Source organism: Diadema antillarum, unplaced genomic scaffold (assembly GCF_040938485.1).
Source record: "Diadema antillarum isolate AM-2024a unplaced genomic scaffold, OU_Dant_1.0 seq00000566_RagTag, whole genome shotgun sequence".
In the NCBI taxonomy this organism is placed as follows: Eukaryota; Metazoa; Echinodermata; class Echinoidea; order Diadematoida; family Diadematidae; genus Diadema; species Diadema antillarum.
This window is the reverse complement of record NW_027271505.1, coordinates 669037-685533: the sequence shown is the minus strand read 5'-3', so window position 1 is coordinate 685533 and position 16497 is coordinate 669037. Positions and strand designations below refer to the sequence as shown.

General features: G+C 38.0%; 1 protein-coding gene across 1 annotated transcript in view; it reads right to left on the bottom strand.

The window, feature by feature from the left end:
• Positions 1-16161, bottom strand: part of LOC139735241 (C-terminal-binding protein 1-like) — a 92520-nt gene extending 76359 nt beyond the window's left edge. The window contains exon 1 of the mRNA XM_071645994.1: positions 16003-16161. Within this exon, the coding sequence (XP_071502095.1) occupies positions 16003-16161 (159 nt within the window). The remainder of the gene's footprint in view (positions 1-16002) is intronic.
• Between the last annotated feature and the right edge of the window lie 336 nt (positions 16162-16497).

Below are 16497 nucleotides of genomic sequence, written 5' to 3'. Positions count from 1 at the left end.
TGAATCTCTAAAATTGTCTAATCAATTATCTAATTGTTTATTAATTCACTTTTATTTTAAGTGTTTTGATTTTGTTTTGGTGTTTTGCTATATTCTTGGTGTATACCAATTGATGCTGAAAGCACAATTCAAACTACAGTACATACTCTGTTAAAAGATGAAAATAAAAACCCAGGTTACAATACAGCTTCTGAGGGAGGTTCCTACTTTAGATATCATATGGGATTGAAGTTTCCATAAAGGCCAAAAGTTCCTACATAAAAACATGGCAGTGAGGCTTTCTGATAGTTTGGCATAGCTAGCTGAGTTGTCACATGACATTCAATACATTAGTCTTGATTCAATGCTCAACATTTCTACCCTTTTGTAGTAGCAGATCATTTAGCATGGGAGTGTGGAATGGTCCCTATGGACCATAGTTGAAATGGCGTCACATGAGCAAAGAACACATTCATCACTGTGAGACAAACCAATGTCGGACTAAATTTTGGTTTATAATTAATGATTTAAATGCCTTGGAGCCACACTATCAACAACAAAACTTGAATACAATTCTTGCTGCATCTTGTTCTTGTTCTCGGTATCTCATACATGTTTGGGGATCCAATGTAAGCATCATCTTTACAGCCATTTTATGTCAAGGAAGTTTGTCACTGATTACGTTCACTTCTTTTGCAATGTAAACAGAGTTCTCAGCAGACAGCCAGTACTGGGAAAATTAATATTATAATGACCTAAAGCCCACCACCATTACCTTGTTATATCAGGTTTCTCACTGTAGCAGGGTAAAAAAACAAAGAAATATAAAGAGTTAGGACCAGCAAAATCACTGTGCTATATGAAGGTTTTGTTGCATCCAACATCTCCATGGTGAGATTCAACTGCACCCAAACAGAGCAAAATGTGGCATCAGTAAACTACATTTTACACAAAGGCTCCTTCAGTTAAAAAAAAAAGAAAAGAAAAGAAAAAGAAACCGAAAGTTACAAACAGGCCACACAGACAAATCAATGAAGACAGGAACGACATTGGATTAGCTCAGATATGGACGATAATGGCGTACTATTGATCCACATCATGTGTTTGGATTCTTCATGTTACGGCGCTGGCATGCATATTGCAGACATTCGGACACAAATATATCCTGGCCGATTATGAAGGAGAGTACTGTTTCAACTATGCAATTTCCATGGAAACTGGGGCATTTCCTCCTATATTTGTCTTTAATTTTGTAAAAGGAACTCTAGCTATTTTCCCACCCCAACTCCTAAAAATAATCCTTTTTCTTTCTTTTCTTTTTTTTTTTTAATCCAAAAGAGCCACATTGCAGCATGGTTTCTTACACACACCCCGGTTTAGATAGAGTGGTTAAGTTGTAAACTTTAGAAGATAAATATTACTAGCAGACGTGAACTTCTGCAATTTAAAATAAAAATGATTTTATGTTTATGTGTCACAAAAGCCATGGACTAGCGATAGTGATCTCTACATTGTCAATCCATACCTTTAACCCTGAAGTACGGATGGACAAATTTACAGATCAAGCAGCATAGTCAATCGATTGAAATCAATACTGAACACATCAGAATATATATGTCTCATCCCTCAATAAAAGTGGGAATGTTTCCTTTCAAATAAAAGGCATAATCATAGCAATGACTGGCCTCACATAGAGAATTGTGGTATTGGTTTGAGACGGCCAGATGTCATTTCAAACTGAGGGAAAAGGTTACGGATGAAGCATCACCTATCCCATCATCCTTTGCCAGAGTGGAAGAGTGTTCACTGGCCTAAAACATGTGACATTCATTTCTTGTCACTCTGCAAAGTGCGCCGTGAGGCAACGCTAAATAGGACACAGAATCTCTAACTAGCCCAATTTTCCCCCCTTCCCACCACTACCCCCCCCCCCCTTCCCGAAACCGTGGCACATCTTCCGATTATAGGCCAATCAGCTGTGTCAACAGCAAACGCTCCATCCCCTCATCTCTAGAGGGACTTAACACCGCATCCACGCTACCATCGTCCACGCACGTAAGGGTCGAAACTGTGACAAACCAGAGAACATTCTACACATATAGGCCATATTAGCATATATATTTTTTCTTACGGGGTTCGAAGAAGGACAGCTGTCTGCAGTTTCTGCCCTGGAGTAATGTCATGGTGATTGATTTTTGTCGGTAATGTATCCAGATCTGATGATGAGGTTAGACACTGGCCTGACATGTTATCAGCAATCATTATCAATTAAGTCTCATATTCAGGGCTGCACACTAGCCAATTTTTTTCTACTGGTCTGACCTGTCCATGTCGGATTAGTAGATACCAATCCTTCCCGTTCTTTTTCTTTTTTTTAACTGGCCCCGACAATGTTATTTTTTTTTCACTGGTCCTGCCGGACCAGCAAAATTTTGCAATTCCTGCAAAGCTACTGGCCCAACAGTGATTTTTACCAGTCTGGGATTGTCAAACTGCCGCCAGTGTTAAGTGTTGTCACAGATTTCCTGCAATTTTCATTGGCGTGAAATAATTGATACAAGACGGGGATGACATATCAAATATAAAATGTGCAATGCCCCTGAAAAACAGTCTAGAATTTGTACAGAATGATCCAAATAACTGGGTTATCAGTTAAAAGGGTATCATGACCCAATATCTTCCTGAGATCACCCCCCCCCCTTTCCAGATGCACAACATGAAAATCATCACTTCTAAGATTGCTGAGGCGATGGACAACACAAACATACTGATGTATTCCCTCTGGAATACAATGATACCAATGCAGGGATTGATAATGTGTTTTCCAAGAGTGAGTTTCTCCAACAATAAGATTCCACTAAACAAACAAACAATTGTGTATCACTTCCAGATTCATTTGGTTACTGCAGTCATGGATGGGATTGGACTAATGAGAAATGAATACTTAAAAAGTTCCATTACTATCTCTCCATCACAGATTAGAAACAAGTGCAGAGAACAAGTGCAACACTGCTAAAGCTATGTATTATACTAGTAAACCAATAGGGGGTAGCAGAGGAGGATTTGCGGAGTTGATGTCAGAGGTCGGGAGAGTCCTGGCATGGGATGTCTTCATCCCGAAGCAAATGTTTTTGTGTAACGGCGTACAATTCCTCTCTTGTGGATTACAAACCTGGCAAACATCCGGGAGGACGAACACAAACCAAAACAGTGCCAGGCTGGATAGACAATGGCAAGCTTTCGATTTCAGGGCGGTAGAGATGGGGGGTGGGGGGGGGGGGGTAAGGAGTGTGTCTCATCTCATCTTGTTGGGGTGTGAGGTACAATTTTGCATTTGCATCCCGCATGATACAATGACAGAACACTTGTGCAACATGAATGACGCATAGAATGACATCACTTACAAATACGTCCACATTTTGCTGGAGACCACCCCGAAAATAAAGACTCTCTGACGTTCGCACGGGCACAGATAAATTTTGATAGTCTGCTTCCCATCCTCTTCAGCGATTGTCTGGAAATTGAAAGCTTGCTATTGGAGTTTGAGACTGAAGGAACTGACCACACTCGTACAATAAGCATAATTATAGGATCTTGCACGGCACTCATTCTTCATATTATACTAGTTACTACATTGTACGAACCTGCAATGTTGATCAAGACAGAAATAGCAATTTTACTCAGAACACTGTCACAGCATGTAAAATTATCGGTGATCGGGCACAAGCATAGCTTTTCGATTAAAACTTCTTGCTCTTCTTGTACATTTAAACATTTCTCACACATACACACAGACATCTACTGTGGGATAAACATGGTGCATGGGAAAACCTTACACATTTCTTCACAAGCAGCAAAGCAGAAGTCTATTATGCTTCAGTCGAAAAATGAATAGAAAAATAAAAACACAGCAAAAGACACAAAAGAGAGTGAGAAAATTACTAGAAGCAGGAAGTGAAATAAGATGAAAAAAAGACAACACAAAAAATATTAACAAAACATTAAATACAGAACACAGTATAATATCTGACATGATACATTAGGAAAGGGATATGGATGGATTTCAAACAGCATTCCTGAATTCCAACTTCTCATGAACATTACCCCTCTCATCTCACCCATACCACTTGTACACCCTCTACAAGCTGGTGACATGCCGCTGGTTCTGAATTGGGTAATCATGGATAGCAGCATTCTCTATCATATCATCCCAAACTCCTACACATATATCATCCCAAACTCGTTCCCACAATGGTATTGCACTTTTCCCGGAAATCTGCATCCAGCAGCTTCTCGCATGGACAGCCACCATAGATAAATGCTACTGATGATGGTCATTTGCCATCTAGTACCTAATGTATCTCATCCACTCTACAAGCAAGGCGGATGATGCAGTGGGATCGCATCTCCACAGATACCGGTGCTGGTATGGGAGATGGACTGACGGAGAGAAAGAACACTGTAACAGGACAGTGGACATCACACACACCACTTCTCCTCACACGAAAGGTTAGAGCTCATCATCAGTACATTTAGTGGTTACAAAATTCAGCTGTTAGTCTTGATACTCTCATCTATTTTCCTATAAGTATTATCACAATTGGGGGGGGGGGGGGGGGAGGAGGGAGCATTCACACTTTTGAAAGTCAAATTGACAAGCCACATACACTGTACTGTTATGTAATTAAAGCATATCACTCTGCCACCCCTGGGGGGTAGAAAGTAAATAATTGTGCATATTATGAAAAGGGGTATAGGTTGACACATGCAAATTATAATGCAAGGCAGCTCATATCTAGATCTGTATAAATATATTCAATAACCAATTAGGTTTGTCATCTAGCAAGTGATCAGTGCTGTACCTAGCATCCCGGCCAAGAATGAGCAATGCATTCATACCACTCTGGATCAGTTACATTAAAAAAATTTAAAAAAAGTGTATGAAACCATCTTATATGCATACTAAAGGCACAGAAAAACAGAAACTGAGCAGCTGAAGTAAGTGATAACCATATATAATACATTACACAATGAAGCACACACACACACTGCACGTTCCAACCACGTAAGCCAAGCAATTGGCATGAATATAAGACTTGATATTCAAACTTTTCATCTTATAGTTACATTGAGATGAGTTAGAGAGCAGTGTTTACAATCGCAGCTTGATCTCTACTCTAAAAAGGAATGCTGTGTGTCACGCAAGGTCAAGTGTTTTGATATGAGGGTGAGTTAGGTAAGTTTATGTAAGATGTACACAGTGGGTGCGTACGCACCATATCACACAAATTCAACACGACCCATGATGTGGTTAGATCACCGACTGCAAAAACATCTTGCAAGGAAAAAACAATACACTGCAAATGATGGCATGGTACGGCTTATAATGACTTGTAAGCATTTGAAATTTATACATGTGACTTGTTACTGAGAGCAATTAATTGTGATTAGTCAATAATAAATATGAATTAGATACAATGTCACTAAATTGCAAGATTACCAATGCATTAGTAGTCATTTTTATGAATTCTTCTACAATTACACATTTAATACCAAATGGTTAATATATCCTACAAGTACAGTACATACACATTTTACAGCAAAGGTAACACAATGGTTCTAAAACCACATGTCAAGAACATCACATTTTCAAACCAGTCATTTGAATGCACTAATAAAAGTAATGGATTTGTAGGAAATTGATGACTAGCTGATGAATGGTAACTTGCAGTTGACAATAACTAGGCATCAAAAGTATGATATACACTGAAAATTTCCTTGAAGATTTTGCAACTGCAGAGTTGGAAGATGTCATTCCACATTGCATTGTACAAAACAAAATTCAGAGGGGAAATGCCTTTACTGAAAAAAAAAATCAACCACTTAAGATTCACAGGCAAGATACAAACTACAATGTATCTTTGAATTTGAAGCAAGAAAAAAAAAGGCTGCTGAATAAGTGATATTAATCAAAAAGATGTGAAAATAGATAATGAATTTCAGCAGGAGGCTCTGACAATATTTTTGTCAGGTGAAATGGGCAATCTGATGATACAATCAAATAATTGGGATGTGACAAAACTTCCTTAAAAATTCCTTCCAAGTCTCCCAGTCAAATCCACAATTCATACAGATATTTCATTTGTAATTTCTTATTCAACACCTTCAAGAGGATAAAAAAAAACAACAACTGAGAAACTGGGATGCATGTCAATAGAGTTCACAGCTGCACAAAAAACTGCAAGAGTTTGACGATAGGGGGGAAAAAAAGAAGAAAGAAGAAAGAAGGATGCAGAGTGAATTGAAAGTCACCCAAAGTGGACAGATTTCACACAAATGACAGCGATGGAGGGCATTTCAATTTGCAGATGGAAGAGAGATGCAGAACTGTCCCTCTTGGTTTCAGATACACAAGGCTTGCATCACCAGCACGCACAGAGGAGGTAAGTTTACAGAGCAGGACCCCTGCCACCACAGAATTCTAAGGCAATGCTTTAGATGCGAGAGAGAAGATTTTTTTTTTTTTTGGCATTTTTTTTTCTTTCTTTCCATTTTGATATTCAGGATTACTTACGACAGAGTGAGACAGGTAGAGAGAGGATAGAAAGATTTTTCTCATTGGTTTGTTAGTAAGCTCATCTCAAATCATGATAAAATACTTGGGGGCATCACATACAGAAGCACAAGCCAAGATCGAGATACTCGACTCAACTCTGATGGACAAGAACCGGACTTTACAGCATTTTGAATGACCAATCATTTGATTACTGGATGATTTGACACATTGTCTGTGTAAATGATGACAAACCTTCCTTTACCCAGTAAATTATGTGTAACATAGTGCACTTTTTACTGTTTGGATAAAATGGAATCATTTCAGATCACTGGACATTTTATGTTGAATGTGAAAATGACTCTCTTTGCTTGGGAATTTAGAATTCATTTGTCAAGCACAATGAAAATTTACTATTCCCTTCAGGATTAGGATTGCTTTTTAAGGAATGAAATATTAATTCTATCATGATTTGAACTTCTAGAAAATATGGAAGAAATGAAAAAAAAACTGAAAATGAAAAGAATATTTTTTTTTCATAAATAGAAAAAATAACTTGGAAAGGAAAAGGCAGAGGGTTAGTCCAAAAGTTAGCAAAAAATGGAAAGCAAATTAAGTGACTACATGAACAAATAATAAAACAAAAAAAAATGTTAGTATGAAATTGAAAGTAATAAAAGGTAATGTGATTGATCGATACCTCAGCAGTTCCTTTGGGTCGTTTTCACGCACCAAAGGCACTGGGCACTGCGTGAACCCAATCAACGAAGGGCTGGTAGTTCAACAAAACAGCTGAAAGAAAGGGGTACATTAGTGTCAACAGAGTATTAGCAAAGGTCTCTGCACATAATGGATCAATCTCTCTTCAAAAGTTATCCAAATCAATTCATCAGAACCTCATCGTTTCGAATTAACAAAAAAAAAAATCTTTATGAAAATATCAAAAACTCAGACACGTGAAGTGCAGCTTCATTTAACTGATGTCAACAGCAAACAAGTTATTGTCCAATGCTAAATTACATAATAAAAATGGTATTAACTGTCAAAATTTTGCAATGTTATTCAGAACCGTATACAACATGTAGCATCTGCACATAAACAGACATTTGTATCTTAATTTGTTAGAGTAGCTAGTATATCTTGTTACCTACAATTATTACTAAACAAACAAGGAGCCACAATATGCAGTTGTTTATATGCAGTAAATGGCTGAACAAACCATTAACATGTATAACTTCACTGGTCTATCAAAATTTTGATCAATACATCATCATATTCTGTCATTTTAAAACTGCTGGTGGCTTGTAGACCCATGGTAAGTTTGAGCCACCAATATAAGTACATAATTTTTAGTCTGACCTGTCCATGTCACAAAGATTATACGTATGTGACATGATAGAAGATTTTGAACAGCTGATCATCTGGGAATGTGACATCCTCTTCACAATATGAAGGATAGGTGAGAGATTTTTGCTCAATTCTTGACAGTTGCTTAGGTCAATAATCAAAACTGCAGCATAATCTGTATGCAAGGCTTGCTGCATAAGGTGTCCATGTATTTTGATATAACACAACCTACTTGTTCAATTTGAGTCACACAGCTGTATGCACTGCAATGTAGTAAATCTTAATCATAATGCGCAAGAGCTATTGTGATTTAGAGAAAATCGCTAGTATTCCATTGAATTTCCTATCTGGGGGTCAAATGGAAAGTCAACATTAAAGTTCAACTTCACTGCATAATTCTAAAGTGAGTGCATAACACTGGGGATATTTTATCAATCATATACCACTTAAATGCAAAGCAAACAGAATTAATCTATGTGACTGATTTATGATTAGGCCAACATATTCAAACACACCAGAAACATCAGATGTACAGTATGCTTGACGTGGATCTGATCCTCCGCATACATGTATAAGTTGTATCTGCTCCTTCATAAGGACATTCTTTACAATGGATATCATTATTGAGAAACAAAATCATGACATTGAGATGTATCACAGACCAAATATCTGTTGAAAAGCAAATGACATGATAATATATATTTTTCTGCGACCTCTAAATAAAGACATTTAAACATGCATCTTCCATGTTCATATATCATATCAGCACCTAGAGATTTTCTATAACAGAGCAGCACTGGTACATGTACACTGTACATGTATTAATAACAATATCCATGTCCATACACACTAATGAAATGTTATCATAAAAAGGTCTGCTACAGGCAAGACAGTTTACATAAAAATATACTGTCAGCATACAGCATACCAGGAAGAAGGATGTATAAAAATAATGACCAATGAAACTCTTATATGACATATGAAACATAAAATTGCAATTCTAAGCAGTACAACAATGTAAAAAACATGATATTACAATGAAAGTACAACTAGGCATGGTAAAAATAAACGTCCTGCTGCTACCACAACAAAGATATTTTTCTCCTTGTTCCGATCAGTAAAAACAACTTTGCACCTACGCATTTTCTTCCATGCAATATACACCATGCCCTTTAGTATGTAGAAGGTAAGAAACACAATCAGATACGCACACAAATATATGTATTCACTATTTTTCTTCCTCTATAACAATGTTTGCAAAACTTGAAAGAAACACCAACCACAATACTGAGTATCTAAAAACTCTAGTTTTTATTATTCAGTTATTTGAGAACCTGAGGATCAAGCAATATATTGATAGCAGCATAGGAGAATTCAAAAGGTTATCCATAATACACTGCAGCAATGGCTAGAAGGTTCCTTCAGAAAACCTGTAACCACCAGGGATGGCTGTACTGGGGGGGGGGGGGGGGGGGGAGGGGTTGTCACACTTCAGACAGGAATTAAGAGTTTGGACTCATTAGCAAGAAGGCCGTGTTCCTTCCTTCTGGAACCAAGACCCCAGCAGAGAGGGAAGTTTTGATCCAGACTTTTCTATCTAAACCCTTCATACCACTTCAGGAAGATCGTAACCCAGACTGACGAGTTCCTTCTGGATGGGTGCTGGTCATAACCACCTTTTTTTTTATTCCTCCATTTTTCTTTTCTTTTCTTTTTTAACTAGCCTTGATTCCAGGCTGACCTGACATTTTGTGGTGACATGAAGATTCCACATAGGTGTACACCAGACTGGCATAAGCAGAATACTGTATACGCGATATATTTAGCGAGTCTAATTTATTGTGACTCGGGACTTTCCAACAATTTCGCGAGTGGTTAAATTCAGGATCATGGAGTACAGCACTGAACAGAGAGATCTCTGTGTATGCACGTCACATTCATTTTTGGATCAGAGTTAATATATTTTGCGTTTTTAAATTCTCGAATAGCACCTACACTTTAACTCACAAAATTCGCGAAACAATGGCCTTGCAAAACACTCGGCATATACAGTAATTGTTTTCAGTTTCAAAACTTTCAACAAAAGGTATTTAAAATGTAAACTCATTGAGTATTAGAAAATGAAATCCTGCCCTATTCAAAAGGGAAAATTCACACATGAGTCTGGATGTTAGGCTACCCTTTACAAGTTACTTCCTCCCTTTAGAATGAATCTATAAGAGAACCAGACACAGGGAGAAGAAAACGTGCAAAGGTTGACCAGGTATCTCACACCTACACAAAACATCTTACAGCAGAAGAGGAGCATTACACTACAGCTTTATATCACTTTTCAAAAACCATTTGAGCTTATAGAGACCGGCTAATGGAAATCAAATACTGATTTGGACACTCCAACCTCTTTACACAGAAAAATATAACTTTTAATACTGTCACTATCTCTTCAACAGGTACTACCCTTAATACCAAAAGCTGTTGTATGGTGGAGGTAAGTATTCACTGTACAACCCACAGACCAAACACTAGACATTTTTTTTCTTTTTTTTTTCTTGATATACATGATGCACAGTATAAGATCAACGTCTACACTTTTTTCTTAGAACAAAAACTGTAACACTGCACTTCTGTAATCTTTTGGGAAATTTGCCTCCAGTGATTATAATGCACTCAAAGTTTCTAGCACTGTGAAACCAGAGCATCACAGACTGAAAAACCAACAATCTCATCACTCGTGTTACAATGGCAGATGTGCGTAAAAGACAAGCATCATCCATGTACACACACACACACATTTGCACTATACCTTTGTTAGCTAAAATGAAACATTCATTTTTCAATGAAACCAACAGCAAGCCACATGCATTTCCTTTCTTGGTCTCTTATTCTATGCCAGCTACAATATCTATGTATGTGCTAATACTGTACCCTGGGAAACACAGTGCTTGATATACTCCTTCCCCCAGCTTCATGAATATTCATGTCAGAGCAGAGATTTGTTGGAGATACATGTACATTGACAATTTCAGAGAACATTCCTCATCCTAATTCCAGTAAAATTTGTTCTGTCTTTACTGGTGCTTCATGATGCAAATAATGATCTACTGTGGTTTTGAATTGCTCCATCCCCCCCCCCCCCCCCCAAAAAAAAAAAAAAATGTAAAAAGAAGTGTTTTTATATCATGACTTTACACATGAAAGATGTTTGCCACAAAGGTTTAGACAGGGAAAGACCGGCAAGACATGTGAAATTAAACATATAAATTTTCCTACGTTTTGTGCATAAAACTACAATGTATTACAGTAACAAAAAAGTATTCACCTTATCGTCAGTAGTCATTCTTTCTTTTATTTCATTTGTGTGTGTTTTTTTTTTGGGGGGGAGGGGGTTAGTCTATATGATGTGACATATATCATAATTTGTGAAATAACCACTGATTACTAATTCCACCAACTTCCTCTTTAAATTCAACTTGTTGCTAAAACTGGAATGGGACTTTAAGCTCACTTGGAGGTGCTCACTTTAGCATCTCACATTTCCAATTCAAATATGTCGCCTTCCAAAGAATAATAGTCACGCTTCTGTCATTCTTTAAAACTGTAAGCTTGAGGAACTGTGTCGGGGAATTAAGACGAGGAAGTAGGAGCATCAGCCAGTAAAAGCGCAAAGTTTGGATGAGCCGGGCATGCCTTGACAAAATAGGGCAGCCCAAGAATTACCTGGGATCCCTCCCGTAACGCCTCATTCTGCGATTCTCAGCGTTTTATATATATCCAGGAAGCTCATGAGGGTCAAGGCGTAATTGCTGGGGAGGAGGGGAAATACCACACTTCCTCCACACCCAGTTTGGATGGAATGACACAAGGCTTGAGAGAACCCCAAAACGAATATATTCCTGGTTTCAGTGATTACAGAGGGACGGCCCGCATTGGGTAGATGGCCAGGGTATTACCCAAAGACTTTTCTTGCCAAACAATTTCCCTCCTCTGCAAGATTTTTATTGTTTCTAGTCCTCTGTGAATCTCACCCCCAGGAAAAATCTTGGGTTCGAAAGTCTGATAGAGTCCTTGAACATACTATTCCTCCCATCCTTGCCTCTAAGAAATGTTCCTTCTGCCAGGAAGTATTTATATCCGTTTTGCTCTTCCTGGTTTGCTTGGAAAAGGTGGTTAAACGGGTGTATATAGACATGTACATCAGGAATCTATGTATGCAGGCACGCTGCCTAGTTCACCTTCTACCTGTATGGTGCAAATCACACTGACAGTTGGTTTGTCTTTGCAGACTTTGCTATAAAAATTCTACCCTCCTTTTAAAAGCAACAACGCTGTGAGCATTTAATTGATTGCTGCTGAATCGTTTAGCTCTTTGAATTGACAAGGATTTGAGTTAGCAAATTAGCAATTGAGTCACAACCTATAAACTTCTCGAATAACTGATTTGGATGGCAAGAAATTTTAAAGATGGTATTACTCTGTCAATAGCTCTGAATACCATCATCAATATAATAATGACATTTTTTTAAAGTTAAGTTTCCCTCTATTTGTGCATTTGTCAATCAATACTGCCATTTTGATTTACATTTTATTGCCACACTGTCAATTCAAGGACCAAAAGCCGACTACTACAACAGGAGCTCGGTAAAAATATGTCAAAAGGGACATCCAAGAAAGACATGCTGGTACAATTTAGTCAAACTTTCTATGGATGAAAACTGTGTGGAGGTAGGGCGAGGGGGGAGGGTAGTTCGATTTGAAATCAATTTCTTCCCACCTCCGTGATCCGAAATGCCATGGAACACATGACGGTCTCTTTGTTTAATTTCCTGATACAAAAGTTGCCAAAATATGCACATGAACTTTTGCATGTGTCAAGGAGTTTTGAGAAACTGGGTCATTCCGTGCACCCTAACAGTCATCAAATTCCTTTCCCCAACCATCAATCCCAAAACAGACATTCGCAACTTTGGAAACCCTTTTCAATGCTTCTTTTCCGTCACCTTCTCGGGGACGGTTCCTCCAAAAGTCAGACCAGGATGGCCCCGATTGGCTTATCTTTGGAAAATATCCCGGTCACATGATCACGTCGGAGGCAGGAGGAAGACTCAAGCTAAGGAAAGGATAGGGCCCTGATTTAGGCTTGGATATGAGCCAGTCCCTTTAAGGAGGAGCTGCTTTAGTATTTTAAGAGAAAGAGAGAAAAAAAAGAGAAAAATCAGCAAATTCTCATTTTTAGATATTACCAATGTCAGGGGAAGGGTACCGGTAGTTAAAGTTGATATTGGAATTAAGTAATGCACTGCATAAACACGTCATCTTGTGTTGGCAAGCAAGTGGCAGACCAGACAGGCTGGGTTAAATGTGTGCGTATTAATTTTGTACGGTTCTTCCCCAAGATGAACCTTTTTTTTTTTTTTTTTTTTTTTTTGGGGGGGGGGGGGGGGGGGGGGTAATCACACTGGCGGCATAAAGACAATGTTCAGTGTACCAGTGGATGTTGTACAGTGAATCCCTGGTGAATCCCTAGCACATGCTGCAGTACTATTCTTCTTTCTTGTCTTCAATACCTTACAATGATGGTTTACATCTTGACTTCATTATTATTATTTTTTCCTACTCTCCTGGTGACCTACATGTAAGCTGGTGAGGTAAATGTATTCCACGTATTGGACACTTTTCTGAATATTTCATAACATTATATACATCAAAGCTAAATTTGAGGAGGAACCTGGGCAGCCTAAAAGACACGGTTTAGCATCATTTAGTGGAAGATTTCCTTTGTACGTCTGAATCTTCACAAACATAAAATTCACATGAATGGAAACGAATAAATCACATATCAATACCTATAGTCTCAAAGGTCCCATAATACATTTACACATGTCATGTTTAACATCACGGTTTCAGTTGTTTACAATGCGCATACAGAAATTTCCTTTGTAATCACCCAATAAACAAGTACCGTATCAGTTTTCATACAAATTGCTGAAAATGACAGATTATACAATAAGTCCAAAGGCTTGGAAGACCTGCCACATACAAAATCAAAACACACAGAAGACCCATGTATTCAGTGAAGATGGCTTCACAGAACAGTCAAACTGGTAACCTTCTGTGTGAGGATATACGTCTAATTTACAAAATTAACATTTCAATTATTCTTGGACTGATATTTCTGGTCTTTCAACATCTTTTTTCTTCTCACTTCTGAAATTCTATCTCCAGCAAAATATGTATTAATGTCTTCTCTTTGATCCATTCAGAGAAAACACAGAACTTGGCAGTAGTTCTGGATGGGTCTTCATATCTAAGACGAAGGTTTTATTAGAAAGCAGTCATTGAGTCATCCAATATACAAAATATTGTTAAACTAACATTACGGCATACTCATCAACACATGATGACAAAAATGTTCGAGAGCCAGTATATCTCTTTTCTTCCGCTCAATATGATCCTTGTCACCATCTTCCCACAATTATGCATGGCATGTTGCTATTGCAATATGCTGTAAAAGATTTGAGTTTAGGTTTCAGAATAGTAGACAAATTTTGATGCACATTGAATTTCACATACATAGGAGACTCCATCTCCCAAGAACAAGGTTCTATTGCTCTAAATGGAGACAGTGACATTTCATCAACTGGCCAATGAAAATTTGAGCAAATTATGACACAAGTTAAAATCATTTAGAATTAATGTCAGTCAATCATTCCGCATGCCACATTACAAGAACTTAACAACTGCGACATCCATTGCATAATATTCCTAATGCTGTCAGTTCTTGAATACAACAATTTGAGGGGTTTTATCTTCCTCCCAGAATTACAGGAATATCATTTTCTCTGGAGAATAAATGCCAACATTATGACAGCGACACATCTCTCAAAAAGTTTTGAGAAGTTATGTTCACAGAAAGAAAACATGAAATGAGTCACATTTCAAAAATAAAATTAGTCATATTTCATACAGGATGCATTTACGAAGTACTACGCAAAAGATGTCACAGTCTTGTGTTGCATCTAAATTTTCATTGACCAGTTCTCTTCTCGCTGCTCAAATTTCATGCTCCTTTTCTGACGTCTCCATTCAGCTGGTGGGGAGGTATTCACAAATATGTGGCCTAACTTTAAAACTTTCATTTCAAATTGTTCAGTTTTTTTAGTTTACTTCATTGCACCTCTTGTCCATGGTGTAACTAGACAACTTAATGCGTTTTAAGAGGACGTACATTGTGCATTGTATACATAATTACTTTCCTTGCATGATACAACACATCTGTAAACACATTTCATATCTTTGGCAATTAATTTCATGCATAAAATAGATTAGACTATGGACTGGTACCTTATGCATGATTGCACTCACTTTACTTTTATTATCACATCACAAACTTTTTAAACTGATTCCACAGATAGATGACATTGAGTCCTCCGTGCTGGCTATTTTCACAATATAAAAGTAAGACTATTTTGCTCATAAATATGTACCAGGACCTAGCATCCTCAATATAGGGTGGGTAACTCGTTTAATGATAAGATTTAAGAAAATTTACAAAGATGGCTAAGAGCATGATACTCGGCACAATGGAATGTTCTGCCTAGGGCGTGGGGTGGTATGTTTTGCTTGCCAACAATGGTGAACCACTGTCTCACTGATAAAACACAATGGGAGTCAGCAACTTTTACACAAGCCAAACATATGCTACAAGCATGCCATATATGGTCGTCCATCAAACTTTGGTCAACAAAGTGCACAAAAGTCCACAATCCAACTGAAATCAAAGCTTAAAATCATAAAAATACTTCTAGTAATAAACATGGTTTTTAAGAAATCAAACAGACCAACTCAGTCGTCATAACCAACAAATAAAAAATAAAAAAATGGTTGCAGATGCTTGAGAACTTTGTCAAATAAACCAAAAATGACAATCCAACAAGAAGTGCCCGACAAGTGCTAGCCCCCACTAGCCCCTGGCTAGCATGCCGCCCTGGGGTTGCGGGGGGTTACGAAGTACGGGCCATCCAGGCAAGAACAAAAACGTAACGTGAGGTTGCTTTTAATAAATTTTTGTTGCTTTGGAGAGGGCAGGGGTTAGGGGGGTTGTGTGGTGGTTTGTGCTACGCTACCTGACCAACGATAGTCTCTTCGGTGCGCCCGATGGCCTCCAGCCACCTCTCGCGCAGAATGGCTGGACGCTTGGGCACGCGATAAAAGTGACGCGGGTCGTCAGTTCCCTTGTAGCGAGAACGAAACTTGCAATTAGGAAAACCGCATGTTGTAGGCATGACTCGTGGACAGGCCTACCTGTGTGGGGAGAAAAGACAGAAGATAAAACGGAAAAGACAGAAAGAAGATTAGTGACTTGGATCACATTTAATGTCATGCATTCTCCCTCTTCAGTAGATATAATGTCCATAGAAAATTGTACTTTCTTTGTATAAACACTCAAAATTACTACAGACGTGTTTTGACAACAATCAAAACAAGTCAATTACAAAGAGGAGTACGCTATTAAACTAGCAAATAATTGATTTCCATCTTGATAAATGGATTTCTGACATAGAAGAATAACAGGCAGTGACATATCAGACTTGCACAGACCTTCTCATAACATCTTGTCA